The sequence below is a fragment of the Nanorana parkeri genome, unplaced genomic scaffold (genome assembly GCF_000935625.1).
Source record: "Nanorana parkeri isolate BGI_ZX_2015 unplaced genomic scaffold, ASM93562v1 scaffold575, whole genome shotgun sequence".
NCBI lineage: Eukaryota > Metazoa > Chordata > Amphibia > Anura > Dicroglossidae > Nanorana > Nanorana parkeri.
The window spans coordinates 809,151-830,623 of record NW_017306843.1 but is presented as its reverse complement, the minus strand read 5'-3'; the positions used below and the strand labels follow the sequence as shown (position 1 = coordinate 830,623).

The 21,473-nt window shown below is 40.4% G+C and overlaps 1 protein-coding gene across 2 annotated transcripts in view; it reads left to right on the top strand.

Moving 5' to 3' along the window:
- The window catches only part of TMEM56 (transmembrane protein 56), a 63,740-nt gene that overhangs the window by 31,893 nt on the left and 10,374 nt on the right, over positions 1 to 21,473 (top strand). For both annotated transcript variants that reach the window (XM_018562375.1, XM_018562376.1), the window contains 2 exons: positions 2,615 to 2,673; positions 5,179 to 5,273. In XM_018562375.1, coding sequence (XP_018417877.1) covers positions 2,615 to 2,673; positions 5,179 to 5,273 — 154 coding nt within the window. The remainder of the gene's footprint in view (positions 1 to 2,614; positions 2,674 to 5,178; positions 5,274 to 21,473) is intronic.

Here is a 21,473-nt window from a genome sequence, read left to right as displayed (position 1 = left end):
TGATGAGCTGATGTTGTTATATGAAGCTGCAACAAATACACTTCATTTTAATCCAATGACAGCTGTTTCTTGAAAATGTTTCGGGCTTCATTTCTTCCAAAATGGATTAAATGCATTTGTTTCACTCAGGCGGAAAAATACTTTTGAAATTCTATAGCTTTTTTTTTTTTCTATAAAGAACACATACGCCGAAAACTAGTATTACAATTATTTTGATTAAATAAAATAAGGAAAGGTTTTATTCAAAGCCTTTGAAAAACAAAAAAGTCTTATCTTTTTAGACAGTTTTTTTTTTTTAGTATATACAAATCATGTTACTGTATGTTTTGGTGACTCATTTCCAGTAAGGCCTGGGTGACTGTTGTTGTATGTAAGACAGATGGTCATGTTTTATTACCCTGTCTACTGTACTATCTGATATATTACATATGTATACTGTTACTTAAAGGGGTTTTAGTAGATAATTTATAATCCGCTGGAAAAGGAACTGTCACTATTTTATATTTATTTAATAAGCACTGCATCATTTTGTAAAGATCTCCAGTAAGAAAAAACATGTCTGACTGGTTTATAAGGGGCTTGTGACTAGGAGCTGGGTGAAGAAAATGTATAATGATTAATCACTGTAGATATGGCTTGCTTGTTATCAGTTAATGTATACCAATTTGTTTACTGGTATAACAAAGGTAGAAACTAGTTCAGGAAAACCGCTTTTGTTAAAAAAAACAAAAAAACCTGATAGAACATGTACGGTTGCCAGTAAACTTTGTGAAACCGCCAAAAGAAAGCTTCCATGGGGGGTTGTGCACCCTAAGGCTGGGTTCACACCTAGGCGTATCGAATATGCGCGTTTGTCGCGGTAAAAAAACACGTGACAAACGCGCGTTTCCGAGGGCTACTTGGCTGTATCCCAATGGAAATACGCGACAAAAACGCCCCAAAGAAGCTCCTGTACTTCTTCTTTGGGCGTAGGGCGTTTTGTAGCACGTTCATACGGCCTGTAATACGCCCAGGTCTGATCCATACCCATAGGAAATAATGGGATTTCGGTGTTTGAGAGTCTTGCAGAGCGTAGGAACGCGCTACAAAACGCCCAGGTGTGAACCGGGCCTAAGTACAGAATGCACCCAGACGTGTAATCTTCAGTTTATGTGATAGGCTCAGTGCTTTACTCAGCTTGGTTCTCTTATTACTACACTGGAACTGATCACGTTACTATTGCAGGCAGACTCTCCCACTTGGTCCCCAGGAAGTAGGAAGTGATTTGAATGGATATGTCAGTTTCTACAGAACAGCAGCAGGTGAAAATCTGCAAAGAAGTGTGCTACCCTTTGAGCCGAAGAGGATTGATTTGATTTTCTCAAAAATAAATAAATCCACCCACTAAAACATCACCCCTCAAATGAACAATTCATTATGTCATCACATAAAGTTTATTACTATGTCAGAATACAGTAAAAATGCCCATGTCACCCCTACACAAAAACCATATCAAACTGTTTGTTGAGGTCCTGAGTTATGGGGTCAAAGATATTCCTCAGCCCCCAGGGTGGAGGTGCATGGGTAGGTGAGGGGGAGGTTAAGGGGAGGGGGAGTTGGAGGTGTTTTTCAGTAAGTGTAGGGGTTGTACAGATCCCCAAGTCTCTGTTCACACTTAGGTGTTTTGTCGCTCAAAGCTAAGCGTGACAAAACGCTCAAGACAAGGAATCCTATACATTTTATGGCTCCTGTACACACCGGAATGTTTTGTCACAAGCAGAAAAATGCCTATCGCTGGAAAATGTACATGAGCTACTTTTTCTGAGTGGGGAGATGTGTAAGGGCTATACAAATCTCCCCATCCACTCTAGTTGCTAAGAGCCGGACGGGGAGCTGTATATGGCCCTTACACATCCCCCCACCCGGCTCTTAGCCACCTGGGATGCTCTAGCCGGCTTCTTGCCCAGCTCCTGGCAACAAGTGATGTCACTGGTTGCCAGAAGCTGGGCAGGAGGGGGGCCAGAGCATCCCCAAGTTGCTAAGAGCCATGCAGGGAGATGTGTATGGGAGAGAGGCGGGTAGAGGAAAAAAAATGAGTTGTCTCCGTGGGTTGGCGAACTTTTGCTGACCCACGGAGCAGTGCCCCTTTCAAGTGGTGCACTGAGCATGTGCCATATGTTCCATACCCTGGATATGCCACTGCCCAAGAATTGGCCAAATCCCTTGAACACACTCCTTGACTGCGTTTGAGTGTTGTCTTGTGAGATTTGGGCTACTCAGTATTGCATGGGGATTCACCAGAAGGAGGATGACATTATCCCCTGAAGTACTTTAACTTTTTTCCTTAGTCTTTTTCATTTTGTGCAGCATTTTAGCATTGGTGGGGGAGCAAGGTTAATAAATGTACCTTGCTTGTATTGCAAGGTCTGCATTAATGGTATGCATGTGTATTTTTTGTTTTATACCATCTACAGACAGCTTTGTCTACCATATGCAACAAGCTACAAAAAATGGCCTTTAATAATCACCTCATTTCACAAATCTTGAGCTATATAACAGTGATAGTGGCACAGAAGTGATGTTTCTTTTTAGAATATGTTAAAATGATCTCTCTGTGTGGTTTTATATTTTTCAGGGGAGAACCATACATGGTCAAGCTGAATGTTGCAATAACCTCAGGCTACCTCATCTCAGGTAACTGCATGTTACAGCATGGGGGCTTGATTGTACCAAACTGGTTCCAGACATCCTGATCTGGGTGAATTTTAATTCTTTCTACAATTGGTGAAAGGGCTATTCTCTATGGGGAAGGGAAAAACATATATAAAAGGGTCTATGGTATACTGTATTTTCAGAAAATACTACCCTATGCTCTTTTAATCTAAATAGTAAATACAAATGAACAAACAACTAAACAGTAAGTAGAAGTGAACAGAATAAACAAAATAGTAAGCAGAAGTTAATAGTATTTTAGAAAATACTACCCTGTGCTCTGTAAATCTAAATAGTAAGTAGACATGAACACAGTAAAGAAAGAAAAAGGACAATAATAATAATAACCACTGCACCAATTTAACTGCTAACAATAAATATAAATTAGGTAATATATATAGCATTTATCAAACATTTATAGTTTAAAAGGGATCCATGTTCATATAATACATATAGTGAATACATAACTAAATTCAATAGAAGACCCTTATGAGACAATATTCTTATTGAATATTTTTTTTTTAAGACAAAAAAACAAGTTCATGTAGAAATCCAGTAATACGGAATATATGCATAGGGTAGTATGGATCCTACTGTGACGTAGGATCCTCTGGTACACTTCGTTTTATACATAGCCTAACCTACTTCCGTTAGCTACATGGCTACAGGGTTAGACATTGATGGAGCTGTTGCCTTTCAGGTAAGCATCATGCCACTGTTGGTAGTTTGTTTAACAGTGTATAGATAGCAGATATATGTAACTCTTAATTAAACATGGTTTTTAAAATGTCAGGAATATTTATTCTTTTTAAAATGAACCTGTCCTGGCATACAATATTTCTAAGGTAGCAACAATGCTAAAGTGCAGACACCTTGCCGTGCCTGGGGCTATGTTCACACCATGCCTGGACCAGATCTGGAGCAAATCTGCAAATGCAGTGCAGTTCGTTTTTGCATCGTTTTTGCGACATTTTTACTGCATGTGTTTGTATGCGTTTTTGATGCATTTTCATGCGTTCCAATGCATTCCAGACCAGAGAAAATGAGACAAGCAGTATCTTTTTTTTGGTCTGGACCAGAACAGACTGTGCTGGTGTGAACCGAGCCCAGAAATGCCATAGGGATACATTGGGATGCTTTTTTGGTCCGGAAACAAACTGTTCTGGTCTGGACATGGTCTGGAGATCTTGTGAACAAGCCCTCAAGGTACCTGTGTTCGTCTTCAAATCCATGCCTGTAGAGCCCCCTTCAAGTTCTCTGGACAATACTGGCACCTTGACATCTCCCCAACTTGAGATTAGGCCCCTCCTCTTCTGGCAGATAGGCCCCACCTAATACCATTCTAGTGTAAAGCATCATAACTGCCATGGGAAGCAAAAGCTTTGGCATTTTGACAAAAAGAATGGGGAAGGCTTAAACTTGACTTGGGCAGAAGTTGAGGCTTAATAATGGGTGATATAGGATATGGTGGAAGGAACTACAGAGGAGTAAGGAGACTAATCTGACACTTCCGGAAGTGTCAATTGTTTTGGACTGCATAGCTAAATAGGAAGCAGGACAGGTAAGTATTCTTTTCTTTACAATCTGGCATTATTAAAAACATTTTCATCTAGCCACTGAGTGGCTTCATTGTTCAGCCTGGGCCACATGAGGCTCTACAGCAGTGGTTCTCAACCTTTCTAGTGCCGCAACCCTTTGATAACAATGCCCAAGTTGTGGCGACCCCTTACAGTAAAATTATTTTCGTTGCTCCTTCATCGCTCTAATTTTGCTACCATTAGATAGCTATTAGATAACGGCTCCTGGCCGCCCGGGAGAGAAACACTTTCTCCCGGAAAAGTTTACTCTGCTCGATTGAACTGATCGATCTGTGTTTTTTTTTTTCTGACAAAAAATAAATTTAAAAAATCAGCATAGGAATGCATAGCTAGATTACTTTTGGCTATTTCAATTTGCAATAGCCAATAGCAAACTAGCTATTGCACCCGCCCACTGCTGCGGTCAATCAGCAGAAGGGGACCTGAAGTTCTCCATCAGGTCCCCTTCTAGTGATTGACAGCAGCAGAGGGCAGGTGCAATAGCCAGCTTGCTATTGCAAATTGAAATAGCCAATAGGAATCTAGCTATGCATCTCTATGCTGTTTTTATTTCTTTTCTGACTGACGGCGGCTGGCGGCTTCGATGTCAGAAAAAAAAAAAAACCAGAGCAGGGAAAGGTTTACTCTGCTCGATCAAGCAAAGTAAACCTTTCCGGGAGAAAGTGTTTCTCTCCCGGGCGGCCGGGAGCTGCTATCTAATAGCGGGAGAGTTGGGATGTCTTTAGGCGACCCCTGGCAAATCGTCATTCGACCCCCGCCGCGGTCGCGACCCACAGGTTGAGAACCGCTGCTCTACATGGACACAGGAATTAATGGCTATTGAACATGTTCAATTCTCATTGTTATATTCCTTAAACTTTGTAAGTTTTTGTGTTTCCTTCTCTTGCAGACTTGATGCTTATTTTATACTACTGGAAGGCGATTGGTGATAAATATTTTGTGACGCATCATGTGGCAGCTCTGTATGCTTACTACTATGTACTGGTGAGTGCTATACGTACTTATACTGCAGTAGTACAAGCAGACAAGTTGGTGAGGTTGGCCATGAATGAACTTCTCAGGCACAATGCTCTAATGTGATGTTAGATCAGCATGTCTTAATTCCCAATAATACTTCAAATCCTAATTAGATTAACAGGGGCTTAAAGCACTTAGTTCAACCAGGTTTTTTATACTGGTTGTTTCATTCATTCACTCCAGATATGTGAAGGTCCAGTGTTCAGAAAGTTCAAAAACAGGAAAAAGTCAATAATTGGTACTGCAGCTCAGTAAAGGGCCACATACTGCACATGGACAAGGACTTCCTGAAAAAAATTGAGAAGCACTGGTACACAAGTATTTGAGATACCACTTTCGGTTTCCCAACAGCATGTGCTGTAGTGCATTAGAAAAAAACATTTTTTTTCATTGAGGGGCATTGCCCTGTACTTTTGTATTCAAGTCCACTAAATAATGTCCTTTAAAACTTGCCGCAAAATATTAACACATTTAACTACTTTTATTGCTCTGGATAAGGAGCTGGTAAGTAGGCCAGTAGACAGCATCCTCAAAGACTGATTTTATCATGTACGTGAAGTGCCAGGTCTTCTGACCCAAGCTTCTGGTACTCCATGCCACTGCAGCACAAATACATCAATGAAATGTCATATAGGGATTGGCAGGTTGACTTTCACAAAGAGTCATATTGAGCTGCAGGTTTTATTAAAAATGCATAAATATCCAGGCCAGAATGTAGGCATACCTATACATTTTTGTATATTGTTGGTTAGAAGTTCACGGTAACGGCTTGTTTTGATGAGAGACACTTGAACATGAAAGTGGCAGTATTTAAAGTAAAGCAATCCATTTATACTGTCTACTCTACCTAATGATCAGGGTTACTGACATATTATAATTATCATATTGAGGCCATATCAACACTGGCGATTGCTTCTTGGGTACTGGGACTAAAAGGTTGAATTGAGCCTGCTTAGTGAAGCATTTCCTTTGATGTCTGCTGAGTACCATAAATACTATGGTGTCGACAGTGTCTGACATTGGCTCTTTGGGACCCTAGCTTGGATGAGTGATCAACAGGCATTCAGATTAGAAGATTTTAAACCACCAGAGTCAGAATCACTATGTACTCAATGGTCTTGTACGAGCCCTTAAGAAAGCAGAAGGTGCTGATAAATTCATCCTTGGCCAGCCTTGCAAGAACATGGCTTGAGTTGAGTTTTTTTTTTTTTACTGCTTAGTGGTGTTTTGGAGAATGCCCACTGGCTGATGCTTTTTTCTTTCTGTCCTATGTGACATTAACTAATACCTCTCTGTCTGCATGAGTATAGTAACAGAGAGGAATTTCCAACGCATGCCTTTTTTTGCTTGAAAAATATTTAGTAAATATAGTAGTGAGGTGATAGATGCATGGGCTAGCAGAGATCATATTTATATAAATGATGCTGGGCCTGCATGTGCCCAGACCTTTAGACTGTATAGCTTTTTGTTTGCTGAATTCGCAGAACTTGAAATACCTTTCATGTTTTGAAAAAAAATAAGAGATGGTAAAAAATGATTCTATGTTTATCAGATTCATGAGGGTTCTAAATTACAGTTTTTTTAATTTCTCAAGCAGGCACCACTGACAGTAGCCATCTCCTTATACACCTACCATAATGCCATAACCATACCATTTGTTTTTTCACCACACCAACCAAAACCAAAAATCCATACATAGCTATTCATTGTAGACCAGGCCACACCCATTTCACCGAGTCACTACCCATCAGTGATGACACCCCCAAGGTGATGATTAACATTGTCTAAGGAAGATGCTTGTTTGATTCTTGTTTCTTGTAACTGTCAATGAAATGTTCACTTCCATTTTCCCATATTGCATTGGAAACATAAAAGGCAGAACTGGATTGATGTGGACAATTACAACTCTTTCTTCAGATGATTCTGCAATGGGTCATCATATATTTTTCCTGCATATGTTTTGCATATTTCAAAAGATGGACTTTATGTCCCTTTTTGTCCTTTCTGTGAACCTGCAATTAGCTTAGATATGTACTCAAAAACATTCTATGTATATACTTGTTCTCCTGTAAGTAAAACTGTGGCAGTCCCAGTACTGCAACCCCTGCCGCTTGTGAGAGACTTGTCATGAACCTAGTCCCAGCTAGTTTAAAATAAAATATTCCCTGCAATTTTGTCCTGGGCCTCCTAATGCTGGCCAGCTGTGAGCTAACCTCAAGGAGTTTAAACTAATTCATACAATTTTAACATTGCATATATAATAACAGTTTAATCGGAGGATCTAAATTGCCTGACCAGATTAAATTAAAATCTAACTATCCATCCAGGTATTCTAAAATGTCACCAGTTTTGATAATGGAACGGTCTACCTAAGTTTGAGAACCAAACACATTAAACACATTTAAAAAATAAAAACCTCCACATGCCCTGGTTCCCAATCATACCTTTATGCTGACCCTAACACTTAACCTCTCAGCATCCAAACGCCAAATGTTAGGGCATGTCAGTGCATGACATGACAAAATTCATGCCTGTTGATGTGCAATGTGAAAAGTATAGCAAGGCACAGAGACACATGTTCACTTGCGTTTTAAAAGCAGTGGTTCCATTAAAAGCAGTGGAGACGCGTCAGGCAAAAACATGCACCAAAAAAGGTGTGACCAGGCCCATACACTTAGCCCAAGTCCTAGATTAAACCCTAATCATTTACCTCCTTCCTAATATTTAATTTGTAAACTAACCCTTGCCCTAATTCAATCCTCCCCTTAACACCAACTTAAACCCCTTACACCTAAACACTTATCCTCCACGCAGTTCCCAATAATTCTTTTTTTTTTTTAACAAAGAATTTATTGAGTTTTTATGATAGCAACAAATACAAAAACAATACAACAGTACAGGAAGGGCAATGCCCAAATTCATAGGTGTATACAATCAAGATGCGTAAGGCAGGGCACAAATCAGACAACAATACAACAGGTATCATGTACAGCAGATGAAGTACAGAGTTGGTATAAGCAGTGCATGGAAATATTACAACACCGATCGGTTGGAATGCCCAGAAACTAAAAAGAAAAACAAAAAGTCTTACACAGGGAGAGGTGTTTAAAAGTCTCAGTGATACAGAGAGGATGAACAATATTTTTGTGTTTTTTTTAATTTTTTTACATTTTTTTATTTAATAAGAAAAAATTAGAGCATGTGGAGAGTGTCTCTAGCAGTGAGGGAATGCGGGTCTGGTAATCATCATATGATATGTGCCAAGCATCTGGTGTCTGTCAACCAGCAGGCCCAACACGAGGTGAAAGTATGGCGTCTACAGTTAGCCTTGGCAACAGAAATTCAAAATGTGAAAAGGGAAGGAAAGGACCTCCATTGGATGCACCTCCAGGCATCGTGTAAATCAGCTGATCGAAGACGTGAGGGAAGGGAGCGATTACCTTTTCTATGAGGGTTGGAGAAGTCTAAGGACGGATCAAGGACATCGTTGAAATCGCCACACATAACAAGGTGGCCTTTGCGCATGGCCTCAATTTCACCTAGTACCTTAGCAATAAATTTCTTCTGATGAACATTTGGTGCGTAATCATTGACTAAGGTGAGGATCCGGTTGTTGACCGTGGCAACTAAAGCTATATACCTGCCTTCCGGGTCTATCTGGAGGTCATGTTGTTGGAAGGCGACGGAGGCCCCGATAGCTATCATTACTCCTTTATTTTTTTTTCCGAATGGGCAAAAAAATAGTGCGAGAAGTATCTGTTTTTACAGATAGGGGGTTTATCTTTACAAAAGTGGGTCTCCTGTACACATAGAATATCACTACGCAGGGAGTATGCAGGGGTGTCAGTGGCAGGGACATCTTGTAATGGGACTGTGCCTCCTGAGGTAACTGTGACTCCTGAGGTAACCATGACTCCTGAGGTAACTGAAACTGAGGGGCCTGGGGCTGTAGATTGCCTCTTACTCACTGTTCCCTTGGTTCGTGGCGAGCTTAAGGGTGAGTTCGCTGGTCGCTTAGGGAGATCCCTTCCATGAGTGCCTTCCTGTCTTCCATGAGTGCTCCATATCCGGGATTGTACTGCACTGTGTTTCTGAGGGCCGTGAGGTGAAGGAGCCATTTTGATTGATCCCCCGTTCAGGCCGTGGATAGAAGTCTGTCAGCTTCTTAGGTCCCTTAGCCTTGTCTTTGCTTTTTATCATGGCTGGAGCAGGTGCGGTACCTAGGGGAGTGAATCCGACAGGTGATTTGCTGTTTTATATGCTGTAAATTGCTAATCTGAGAGGTCCTGTGATGCAGCACTCAGATCAGGCAGCCATACTCTATCGCGGCCAGACCATAGTTCCCCATAATTCTAATTCTAATATTCCCAAGCTAAAACTAAACTCCTAACACTCCTTAATATGTGACACTTATCTCACCCCAAATCCTTACTCACAATGTAAAACACAATGAATGAATTGAAGAAAAACTATGGGCAAATAAAATCTTAACCCTTACAGTGGGGCTACCCCCGCACTGCAAGGGTTAAGTGCTTGTTTGGCTTAGGGAGCTAAAATAACAGAGATGTACTTACCCGTAATGATATCCCGGGCTGGCTCCTAGACTGTTCCCTTCAGCCTCTCTCCCCCTTCGCTCTGGAGGTCTAAGATCCTGTGAGTCATCATGTCCTATTTAGTATAGAGGACATGAGGATGCCAAGGGACATTCCATCGCTTGCAGCCCCTCTGCAAGAGTTAAGATTTTATTTGCCCAGAGTCCTTCTTTAACAAACTTTCTGGTGTGCTCCACATTAACAAAGCAGATGCACCTGTTTCATGTCTATTTGCACCACCTACACTGGTTTCTATTTTAGAGTGAAAAAGAAACTGGCATGGGTTCCACACCTAATTAACAAAAGGGTTAGCGGCAGTTTTCAGCATAGAAAACTGGTGCAGATCCCACCAGATTTCACCTGGCGTACAGGATGTTAACTGTCTGCCGCTAACCTGGAAGACGGCGCACATGTCTCTCTCTGCCTGTGCAGTGAACACACTACATGGGCAGAGCCTACATGTAGCATGGAATACTCCTGCCCATGCCTTTTATGCACTACTGTTAATTTTTCAGCTGAGAGGGGGGAAGGTAGAGGGAGCTGGAGTGAGTATTGTCAGCTGTCCTGCTCTGGGCGCACAAGAGGAATAGAAAACAGAGTAGATTGCACCTAATTCTCAAAGGGGCTTGTGCCAGCATTATTATATAGGAGCAGGATCTGCTCCATTTTCTCAATCTCCATGGCTGCGCTACTCTTTGTTAATTCCCACCAATGTGCTGAAAATGTTTGCCAGCATACATCATCACAAAGTGTGTCGACCTATGTACTCTGGTGTAAGCACACCCTATAGGTGCTTGATATTAAAGCCCAAGGTGCTTGATATTAAAACTCCAAACAACCTAGACTAAGGAAGGTTTAGAACCTCTGTACACTTCTTATTGTTGTCTGTATCCCCATTTGGGAGATGTATCCTCTCGCTTCCTATTTGATCGGTGTCAAAACAAGTAGTGTGAGAAAATCTCCCCACTTCCTGTGGATTTGAGGAGTGCCAGATAGGACAGGAAGTAAGGAAAAGTCCCCCAAGTGGTACACAGACATCAGTAAAAACCCATTTTGTAGAGCGAGGAAGAATTGAAAGCACATTCAGGATCTTATTGCAGTCTCTCCCCATTAAAGTGATTCCCCAATAATTTACTGGTATTCACATTTACACTATGCTGTCTGAGATCTAAACCAGTAATACACTTCAGGTACTACGAGGCAGAAGTTCTGTAAGTGCTCTGCTACACCAGTTATTATTTGATTACCCTTCTGTGAGATACAGTTACCCCTACTTCTTTTTGACTTACTATAAATACTGTCAGATGTAGAAATCAGTCTTACCTGGTCATAGAGACCTATAATGGACTTCCTGTCGAGTTGTAGGGACGATTCCTATTCTCCTTATGCAGTCACTTGAATAAAGAATTGTACATGTAACCACTTTATAGACATTCAATAGTTGGATGAATTGCATGCCTTTTCTATAAGTGACATTCTATATTTTTGAATGACTTTTAATAAATATAACATCTAAGCATCCTGTAATCTAGATGAATGCATATAGATTAAACTGCACCATTATCAACTAAAATTGAACAAATAGCACTAATTTCTCTCATTATTCCTTTTAGCATGATCAACAGACTTATTTAATCAGATAGAGCAGTAAGTGATATATAGTAACGCATAGCAAACAATCAGATTTTACCTTTATCCGTATATAGCAGTCCAAGTAGTAAAATATTAGTTGCTGTGTGTTTCATAACCCTGTCGTTGTGTGCTAATAAGAGCATACATTTCCATTTCCCCTTAATGATTCTCCCACCCTTCATCTAATGTGTAGTAGTTATTTTTCATCTGTACTTATGTGCTTTATACATTTTACCCTGCCAGAAGCTTTATGTTGTGTAAATGTGTTAGAGTAAAACACAGCATGTATTTAAGGTTAAAGTAAAGTGCCATTATGGTTAGCATTTCTAAACTGCTTGTGTGGTTGGAATACAGGTAACTTTAGTGACTTGGGTATACCTAAAGATTTCTTCATGAAAACCTTAAAAAATTGGGAGGTTATTTCTGTGAATCTCCGCAATGAATCTCAGGTCCGTGCCCTTTATTGGTTTAGATCAATGGTGAGGTACAGGAGGCAGGAAGAGGCAGGTCGGTACACAACTTTCATGTGTCCATTTAAGGTTGCAAAGATGCATGCCATGGATTTTAAAGCTTGGAAGGAAGTTTTTGGGTCTGATTGTGGACAGCTGACCATTACACCTACACGAGCTTGTTAGAGATCCCACTCCAAAATCATGGGCACTAAGATTGTGTTGGCCACCCCATTGTAACTATAACAGCCGTCACTCTTCTGGAAAGGCTTTCCGGAATGTCTTTGTACTGCATGCTGGATACACTGTAACTGAATAATATGAAGTTGTTCACATACTTTTGGCCATATTCGTAGGTGTGATGTTCAGGTGTCCACAAACGTTTGGCTGAATGGTGTACATCCAGTTTAACAAACATGTAAAAGAGGTTTAGAGTAGTGCAGGGCAACTAGTACAATTGTTAATAAAACTGCTAATGCAGTCCAGAAAACTACGAGAATGCAAATTGCTTTATTTATTTCCGAAGAATCTGTATGGAAGAGATACCTTGGAAGAAGGAGTTAAGAATCCATAGCGGTCATAATCTTAGGGGGTTATTCATTAAGCTGCCGAAGGATTAAGCCAAGCATTCGGCTAACCCTTTGGCTCACTTCGGCTGCAGGAAGCCTTTGGTTCAGCCAAACCGAAGGGCTGCTGCACGGGCTATTCACAATAGCCCGTACAGCAGCCAAAGCACTCAGCAAGCTGAAGACAGACTTCGGCAGACAGTTCTCCCCGGAAGTTGTAAAAAAATAGAATGAAAAAACAACAGTGTGGTGTCCCCCTCCTAAACTATACTAGACCCTTTAGGTCTGGTAGGAATATTAGGAGGGACCTGAGTTTAAAAAAAATGCGTGGGGTTCTCCCAAAAAAGTAATACCAGACCCTTTAGGTCTGGTAGGAATTTTAAGGGGTCCCCACTAAAATTCCCAAGCAGACCTTTAATCCAAACGGTGGCCTGGCAGCGCAGGAAAGGGGAGGACGAGAGAAAGCCCCCCCCCTCCCTGGGCCACACCAGGCCACATGCCATACTGATAGGGACAAGGGCCACTTCCCAACAAATCTGGCCGGGTGGTTGTGGGGGTCTGCGGGCAGGGGGGCTCATCTCTATCTGGGTACCCCCTTTCATAAAGGGGGCACCCAGATGCCGCCCCCAACTTTTAAATGAGTAAGGGGTAGTTGTACCCCTACTCATTCGCTAAAGAATTAAATAAAAAGTAAATAAACACAGACTTTTGAAAAAATCCTTTTAAATGAACAAAGACACAAAAACAGTTTTTGACGATTCCTTTATTTAAAAAAAAAAAAATTAACCAACGCTGCAGTCCAAAATCAATCATGTTGTCAAGCAATGTAATCCAAGATCAATCACGATGAACGCCGCCTCCAACTCGCCGAAATAAAAAGAAGGCCGCCAGCCCTGAGCTCTTCTGATGCACTGCCGCCGCTAAATGAGACATTCAACAGCTCCCGGCCCAAATGTAAACAGATGGGTGGAGCCACTGGTGACATCACCACTCGCTCTGCCCATTTGTTTTCATGCCATGACAGTGAACTGTCAAGCAGATAAAACAAAACACTTTCAATGGTATAGTTTCAGAGCAAAACTGATCACATAAGAGAAGTTCATTGTTACATACACTTTAACTAAAATAGAGAAAAGCCAGATCTCCGGGTTGGCTCTACTATCTGGCAGAGCTGAGTAAAATCTCTGGCATCTATGAAGAAAAATAATCCTTTGATAGGTAAAGCAGCTCACATATATATGTATATATAATGTGATGGTGTCTCACCAGTCAGTCAAAAATGTCATCATAAATCTAAAAAAAAAAAAAAAGTTTCCCTACATTATGTTATAAAACATTTATTCTTACCCATATTTTTAGTTAAACATAAAAGTCGGGGTCACGTCGGGTAAATAGACACCAAACATGTCAAGCCCGCAAAAATCGCAAAAAACGCCCATAGGCGACGATTAAAACGCTTTTACTGTTCATCAGTTTAGTGTTATCAGTGATTAAAGGAGAATTATGGGGTGAGGGCTTTTCCCCATAGTTCTCCTTAGGGTAACGGGAGGACACAAACTAGCGTCCTCCCCAGACCCAAAGCTCTGTATATAGCGAGCTACAGCTCCCGGAATACTGACCGACAATTATGTATGGATCCACCCAGCTGAGTGACAGCTGGCTCTGCCTATCTAGAGGCAGAGCCAGCTGTACCCGCCCCTCCCCCATCCGTTCCGCCAGTCAGCGCTGGAGGATCGTAGCGGGCAGGGGGAAATCCAGCCCCTCCCCTGCCATGGCAGAGGGCCGTGACAGGATCGAGAAGTGAGCGAACGCCGGTATGTGTTCGCTCACCTCCCGATCTACTAAGCCGACCTGTGGCAGTCTCATTGTCACAGGTCGGCTAGAACTATGAGGTGAGTGAAAAGCACTCACCTCATAGTTCTCCTTTAGGCTGGGTTCCCACCTAGGTGATCGAAATATGAGCGTTTTTACCCGATTTGCGGTCCACGAAAGGCGCATCAAACGCACGTTTACGAGGGCTATCCAGCTGTATCCTAATGGATACGCGCGGAAAGCTCCTGTACTTCTTTGGGCGTAGGGCGTTTTCCAGCGCATTCCGACGCGCTGAAATACGCCCAGGTGGGAACCATGCCCATAGGAAATAATGGGATTTCACTTGCTGGGCGTTTTACAGCACATCGATCAGCGCTGTAAAACGCTCAGGTGTGAACCTGGCCTTAATGGCTCTAAAAATATTGCTCTCACTCTCGACGTTTGCGGCGATATGTAAGATGTGCGGCACAATAGGCGCAATCGTCTTCGCACGTAGGCGCACCCGACGCATATCTGTGTGTGTATGTGGGGGGCGGGGAGAGCTCCTGGGATTTGTGTATCCCCATTTTAATGCATTATTTTTTTTATGCACAGATACCATTTTTCCAAGTACAAGTACTGATACTTGTCCAAGTACTGATGCATTTTTGTTTATTGTCATGTGACAGTTTTCCTAAAACAATACAGTCTAATGATTTCAGGACAGTGGTGGAGCGCCAGTGCTAGGTCCCAGCTGCAACCGCTGCAACCCTGGTAGTTCTCGTGAAAATGCCAAGTATCTGCACTGGTATCTGAACTGGTATCTGGATATCCTTACATTTTATGGATAGTTACCTAGTTGTATTCTAAACATAGAGTTATATCTGTTTACAATTGTAGGTCAAAGTCTCCTAGGAATATGTTGCTCAAAGAAGGTTTTGATAAGAAGCCTGTTAGAAAGCTAACTCTGGAACCAACATTTTTGCAGTGGGATTTTCGAGAATCGACATGATACACACATGGTAATAGGAATCTTAATAAATTGCACATAGCGCAGGTGGGAATGAAGACGTTATTTATTGTGGAGTTGTACATGCTGTTCCTGCACTGGTCCTGTGTTTGAAAACTTTCCAGACACAGACCAACTTAATTTCCTTCAGCAGTCTCCTAGTATAAGTTACAGTAAACGTAACTCTTTAAAGTGACCCTGTGTTTTATCTACTGTATGCAGGTCAAAGCAACAAGTTCCCCTTAATTCTGGCATACAGCAGATACTTACCTTCCCTTCATCCAACCCCCAGCCCAGTCCCCCATTGCTTCAATTATGAGTAAGCCATGTATAATCTTACATAAGCTATTTAGAGCTTACATAAGACTAAGAACTGTCTCCTTCCCATGTGTAAATATGGGACAATCACCTGGCACCATTCTTGACAAGTATAAATTAGGAGTGTGAGTCACGTGATCCACCATACACAGAAGGTATTTTCTACACTCTAAAGGTGCCCATACACTGCACGATTCTCGTACAAGAATCGCGGGAAATCCCGCGATCGTACGAGAATCGTGCAGTGTGAATGAAGGCGTGCGACCGTTTCTACTGTACGGTCGCACGTCTTTTGTCTAAGGAGCATGCTAGAAAACCAGCCGAAAATCTTACGATTTTCGGCTGGTTTGAATGATGCTCGGGAGACAAATGCCGAACGGGCGGGTTCAGCATTGCGGTCATCAGAAGCCCGCCCTTCAGGGGGGCGGGCTTGCGATGATTGCAAGTACGATCTGCCTGTCCAAGATGGGCAGATCGTAAGTTTTTTTTAATTATGGCCACCTTTTGAAAGACCTTGTGAGACAGTTGGTTTGTGCACGCACATCTGATTTTTCACTTATGTCTATTGCCCAGAAAAATCTGGGAAGTCCTGCATCTCTTGGGATTTCCAAAGAAAGGGACCTATAGGTAGACATTTACTTCCTGGTGAAGTTTTTGGTATTGCGGAGTAAATATAAAAGGTAGTGTTCTTTGCAGAAACCTCTGGATGTTACTGGTTGGACTCCCACCTGACCACTAATGGGAACAATAAAGGAATGGGGTCCTGCTGTTGTTCCCATAAGTGCAATCATAGCATAAAGAGCCCTTATCAAATAGAAGGTTTTCATTTTTTCAAATTTACCTAAATTAGCTGTAATGAAGTTTTAAATGTGATGTAATAATAAGCAAAATACAGAGTTTGGAAGTATGTGAAAAGAAAACAAAATGTAATTCCCTTTCAACACCAGGAGAAGTACTCAAGGTTGTAGGAGGGAACTATGTTTAAACTATATCTAAATCCAACATGTGTTTTTTTTTATTTTGGATAAAATGTGGAATGGGTGTAAACCTCAATCAGGGTTTTTTTTTTTTATCACTGTGCCCTAGCTGGGGAAATTTACCCTTTTTGTGTTATTTTGAGTTATCCCCAGAACCGGAATATCTAAAAAATTTTTTTATCATTAGAGGAAATTGTCCAATGAAGATGCCTGTTAAGTGACAACTGTCCCTTACATTAGAGATTCCATGTCGCTTACTGTTGTGTGAATGAAAAGCTCCCCAATGGGAAATGGCAAACAAAATAAGAAAAAACTTGACAGAGGTTTAACCATTCCCCAATCAAACATTCAAATATGTATAGAAGCAGCCATTATCTTTCTATAATTAGGGCAGATCTTCGAAGGCACATCACTTGTGTTGTCAGAGCATAATCTATCACATTAGATGGTATTGTGTTAACCCAACTAATGTCCTCACTCTCTGTACTCAATACTAAACATAACATATGGGTATTATTCATTCTGTTTTTTGTTCTCAGCTTCCACAAACATATATTAAGCCAGTTACTGACTTGTCTGTGTGTATTACTAATAGTATAAGCCAAGCTGTCCCAATGCTTGAGGATATGGATTTTCCAGTATGTATGAGTACTGGTATAAGGACTGTTCATATATGTTGCATTGGAGTCACCTCTTGCCTTTTAGGTTTATGTGTGCTCATAAAGCTGTAAGTATGTCTTGTTAGTGTAGCCTCTTAGAAGAAAGAGGTCACTTGAATCCTGTTAGAAAACCAGCCACACTTCATCTGTCATTACGCTACCCCCTTCGTAAGGATTGTTAAGATTTCAATTCAGAGACAGCTGGGGACCTATAGTGGCCATTTTCTATGACCATACAGAGCAAGGGATGCTGAAAATATCTGCATCTTCCTTTTGTTTATTACACACATCATTTGTATCCTTTACATTAAATTAGGACTCATGTTAAAGAACTAAGACAGGTAAGTGAAGGAGTTGCCAACAGCAACCAGCCATCCTTCATGATAACATCACAGGTTGGAAAATAAAAGTAAGCAGCTGACTGAATGCAATAGAAACACACCAATCTATTTTGTTCCTATACTTTTTACACATGAAGCATAGAAAGCTTCATCTGTGAAAGTGTATACAATAAGAACTGTCTATTGTTCATAGAAAGTACAAAAACATTTCCATTCATTCATTACAATATAGTGAAGGGAAATGGAGACTCGGACTGGTTGCTGTGGGTAATAAAGTTCTTGTGCGAGACTCACTCAATGATAATGATCTGTCTGTGCCACATCATTGTCTGTCCTGTTTCCCTGTCATTCCTATCTTTTTGTTATATTTTGTTCCTCTTTTCCTGGTGTTTATTGCTTTACCTTTTTTTGTTGTTGAGTTTTTCACTTTTTCTTTAGGCGATTGGGCTATGTTTGTCATTTCTCATGCTTTCATCAAATCATTGGGTAGGTTATGCCAGTGGTCTCTGATACTGAGCAAATTGAGGTTCTTAAAGAGGGCAGTAAGGGCAGTGGGTTGCAAGAACCATTTACAACCTCTCAGAAATAATTTTTCAATAGTTCACACACTAAAATCTGTAGAAAACTAATTTCTGATTGGCTGTCATGGGTCAGTGCACACCATTGCTCTTTGCACTGTTATTATAGGAAACCTGAAGTGAAATAATTCCCTTAACTGCTGTTGTCATTAGATGCTTTCCAAGCCTCACTATTGACCTATTGCTGTGAAGTGATACCTATTCTAACTGGACAGTAGTGAAGGTTAGAAGATGGGTGTGGAGTCAGTCTCTTGACCTCGGAGGCTGGGTTGATTTTGCATACCAGAGACTAGATATAGGGATTCGGGGCCAGCAGGGCACTAAATAGGAAAACTGAACAGACGTGCATGCATGGGGAGATGCAATATCATATGGTACTATTGGCAGTCCAGGTGCATTATTTCACTAAAGATTTCATTAAAACCTAAATGGGTTTTTATTTCTCCTTACAGGATGAATATGATTTTGTATTAAACCTTACTTAGTCGGTTACATTGCAATACAATAAATATTATCTTTACTTTTTTTCCCTTTTGACAATTTAAAATTAATTGAAGTCATAATATTTTCCCCTACAGCCATGTGACAGTATATGGTTATTAAACAGCAGCAGTGAAAGCTATGGCTGAAGATGTGCGATTACCTGATATTATTTTATTATACCCTCTAGCAGTGAACAGATAACATTGCTCAGTTACAATATACTTTCAGCCTCTTTTTAATGCCAATGCAGATTCTTATCTTATGCTTGATTTGGCTAATTGGCTTTTTTTTCTTTTCAAAAGCAGTAACAATGCAAATATACCGATTTTGGAAAGTATTTCCCCCCAAAATAAGGCTGTTCTAAAACAAAGAGATCTGGATATCTACACAAGAACTGCAGTGAGTAAAAGTCTATTGGCTATTGCTCCTAAACTTGCTGCTCAAGGGCAATGATCATACAGATTACATTTTTCTAATGAGTTCTAATAAATTAAACTATTTATGTGCACTCAAAGCTTATATCATTAATAGTTGGCATTATTATTAGATGGAAGCAGCTGAAGTGAATAATCAATTGGTTTCAGTTAATAACCCATTGGTTTCACATCTCGCTTCAGGATAAACACCTAACTTTTTGTTTCTGACTACTTCTAGAATATGCTAGAACATTAGTCTATTTACATTATGTAAAAATCACCAGAGGACCATGACAGTTAATTTTGTATTTCTAATTGCCAGTGGAAGAAATCAATCAAAGATATGATGTATAAAAGTTTCCAAGAAAGAAAATAAGCCATTGGGTCACTTAAGCCACCAATGGCTTCCTGAAACTGGAATACAATTTTTGTCTAGACTTGACCATTAAAAAGAATCAGTCACAACTCACAAGCTTATGTAAATGAACATCCACTCCTAAATATTATAAATGTACAGGCTTGAAAGGTTTATATTTCTCCTTAGCTTTTTTTACTCTCCCAGTGTACTGCTTTTTTGCTTGATTTACTGTAGAGGTGAGAGATCACCGGAAGTCTGACAGCTGCTGCCCTGTCAATTACCTAATAGCAGGCACTATTTCCAAGCTTCTGAGCATACATCAACTGACAAAGCCCTGTAGCCAACATTCCTTTTAAATACCAGACTATATTTAATATTATTGTACATGCTTATGAGTTGGTAAATGGTGTCTGAGGCAAGGCAGTTGCCAGGGCAGCAGCTGTCAGACTTCAGGTAAACTGTCTCAAGAGTTAAACTTAAAGTAAGTCATGCACATTTTTATAATAATTCGATTACAGATTCTTACATAAGACTCTCTTTCTTTTTTAATTAAGGTTTTCGATCACTATGCAAATTTGTTCCAAAATTCTTAACCTGCATATGGTTGTTAAGGGCCTTATTTGGCCTGTCCTGTTATAGCTAACTTTGCTCTGAGCTCTGTTCACTGTTCACTGCTTTACATCTATAGCTCCAGTACAGCTGTAGCCCTATGTAGAAAATGTGATAGAAAAACACATGGGCATGCACTATCAAAATTGAATGCTAACTAGCTTGGTCTGCTCCCACTAGCAACAATTGGTTGAATCCGTTTATATGTTGGTCAGTGTAAATTCTTGCGGATATTGCTAACGCTTAACAGATAGCAGGTATTCCTTTTGTATAATACTGGCCAAGTTATGTCCTTTATGCACTGCCTATTATGGAAGGCATTTCTCACTTTAATCTACTTATGAACCTCTGTACAAGACTTCTTGCAAAACACAGATGGGTCTTGGGTTTTAGAAGTAACAACGGAAAGTAAGTTTTGCTGGTATTGTATATCCTTTCACCCAGCATGCACATCCACTAAGAAGTCCTAGCCTAGAGCACAGATGTATTTCTGTGTATCTCTGATCAAATTCTAACCTGTTCAATCTCTAGTGACATTGGTCTCTCAATGTCCTCCAAAACAATTGTTCTTACTCTATAAATGAGTATAGTTTAAACCGAATAAACAATGTTTGCATCTATATCTCCAAATGGTGTCCTTTTGGTCTGTTCTTCCATTCTTTTACTGATTAGTGAGCAGATAGGTGGGTGGAAAACCAGGTGGGGAACTCAGTTATATTGCTTTATAAGAAGATCTGAAGCAGGAGTTCACTTTTGGATGTGCATGGGACATCTCTATAATGGACAATAAATACTATCTGAAGTATATTAAACTTATTCCAAGCATGGGATAAAACAGTGTGTTGGACAAACCTAAGTAATTTAAAGTAGTTTGATATTACTTAAGCATTTTTTGTAGTTGAAAGATTAAAAGGAATTTGTATTTGTTTTTTTTTGGTTAATCAGCATTGTTAGGTATGTGTCACCCAGCGATGAGGGGTAATTCATCCCTTTTAGACTTCATTGGAAAATTTGATGTTGTGAGATAATGCAGCAAATTATTTTTTTAATATTGTTTATTGATTGTGTTGTTTCCCTTATACTGCTACAGGCTTTTGCATTAATCCTGTTGGCCAATATTTTTAATTTTAACAACAATATAACATTTTGCCTGTTGGATAATTGTAGACAGACAACCATTACACATTAGGTGTTCTTTAGGCACATACAATAAAGGCCTATTGAAACAGAATGCATAAAAAAGTTACAGTTACGTTCACTACTCTGCTAATATCTCATTTGCAAGAATGGTGGAGATATAGTTTAACTGCTGTTTCTTTATATCAAGAAAAGTGGTCAGAAATGGCACCTGTAAAGCTTTGTTTACATAGTTAACTTTTCAGCATTGTT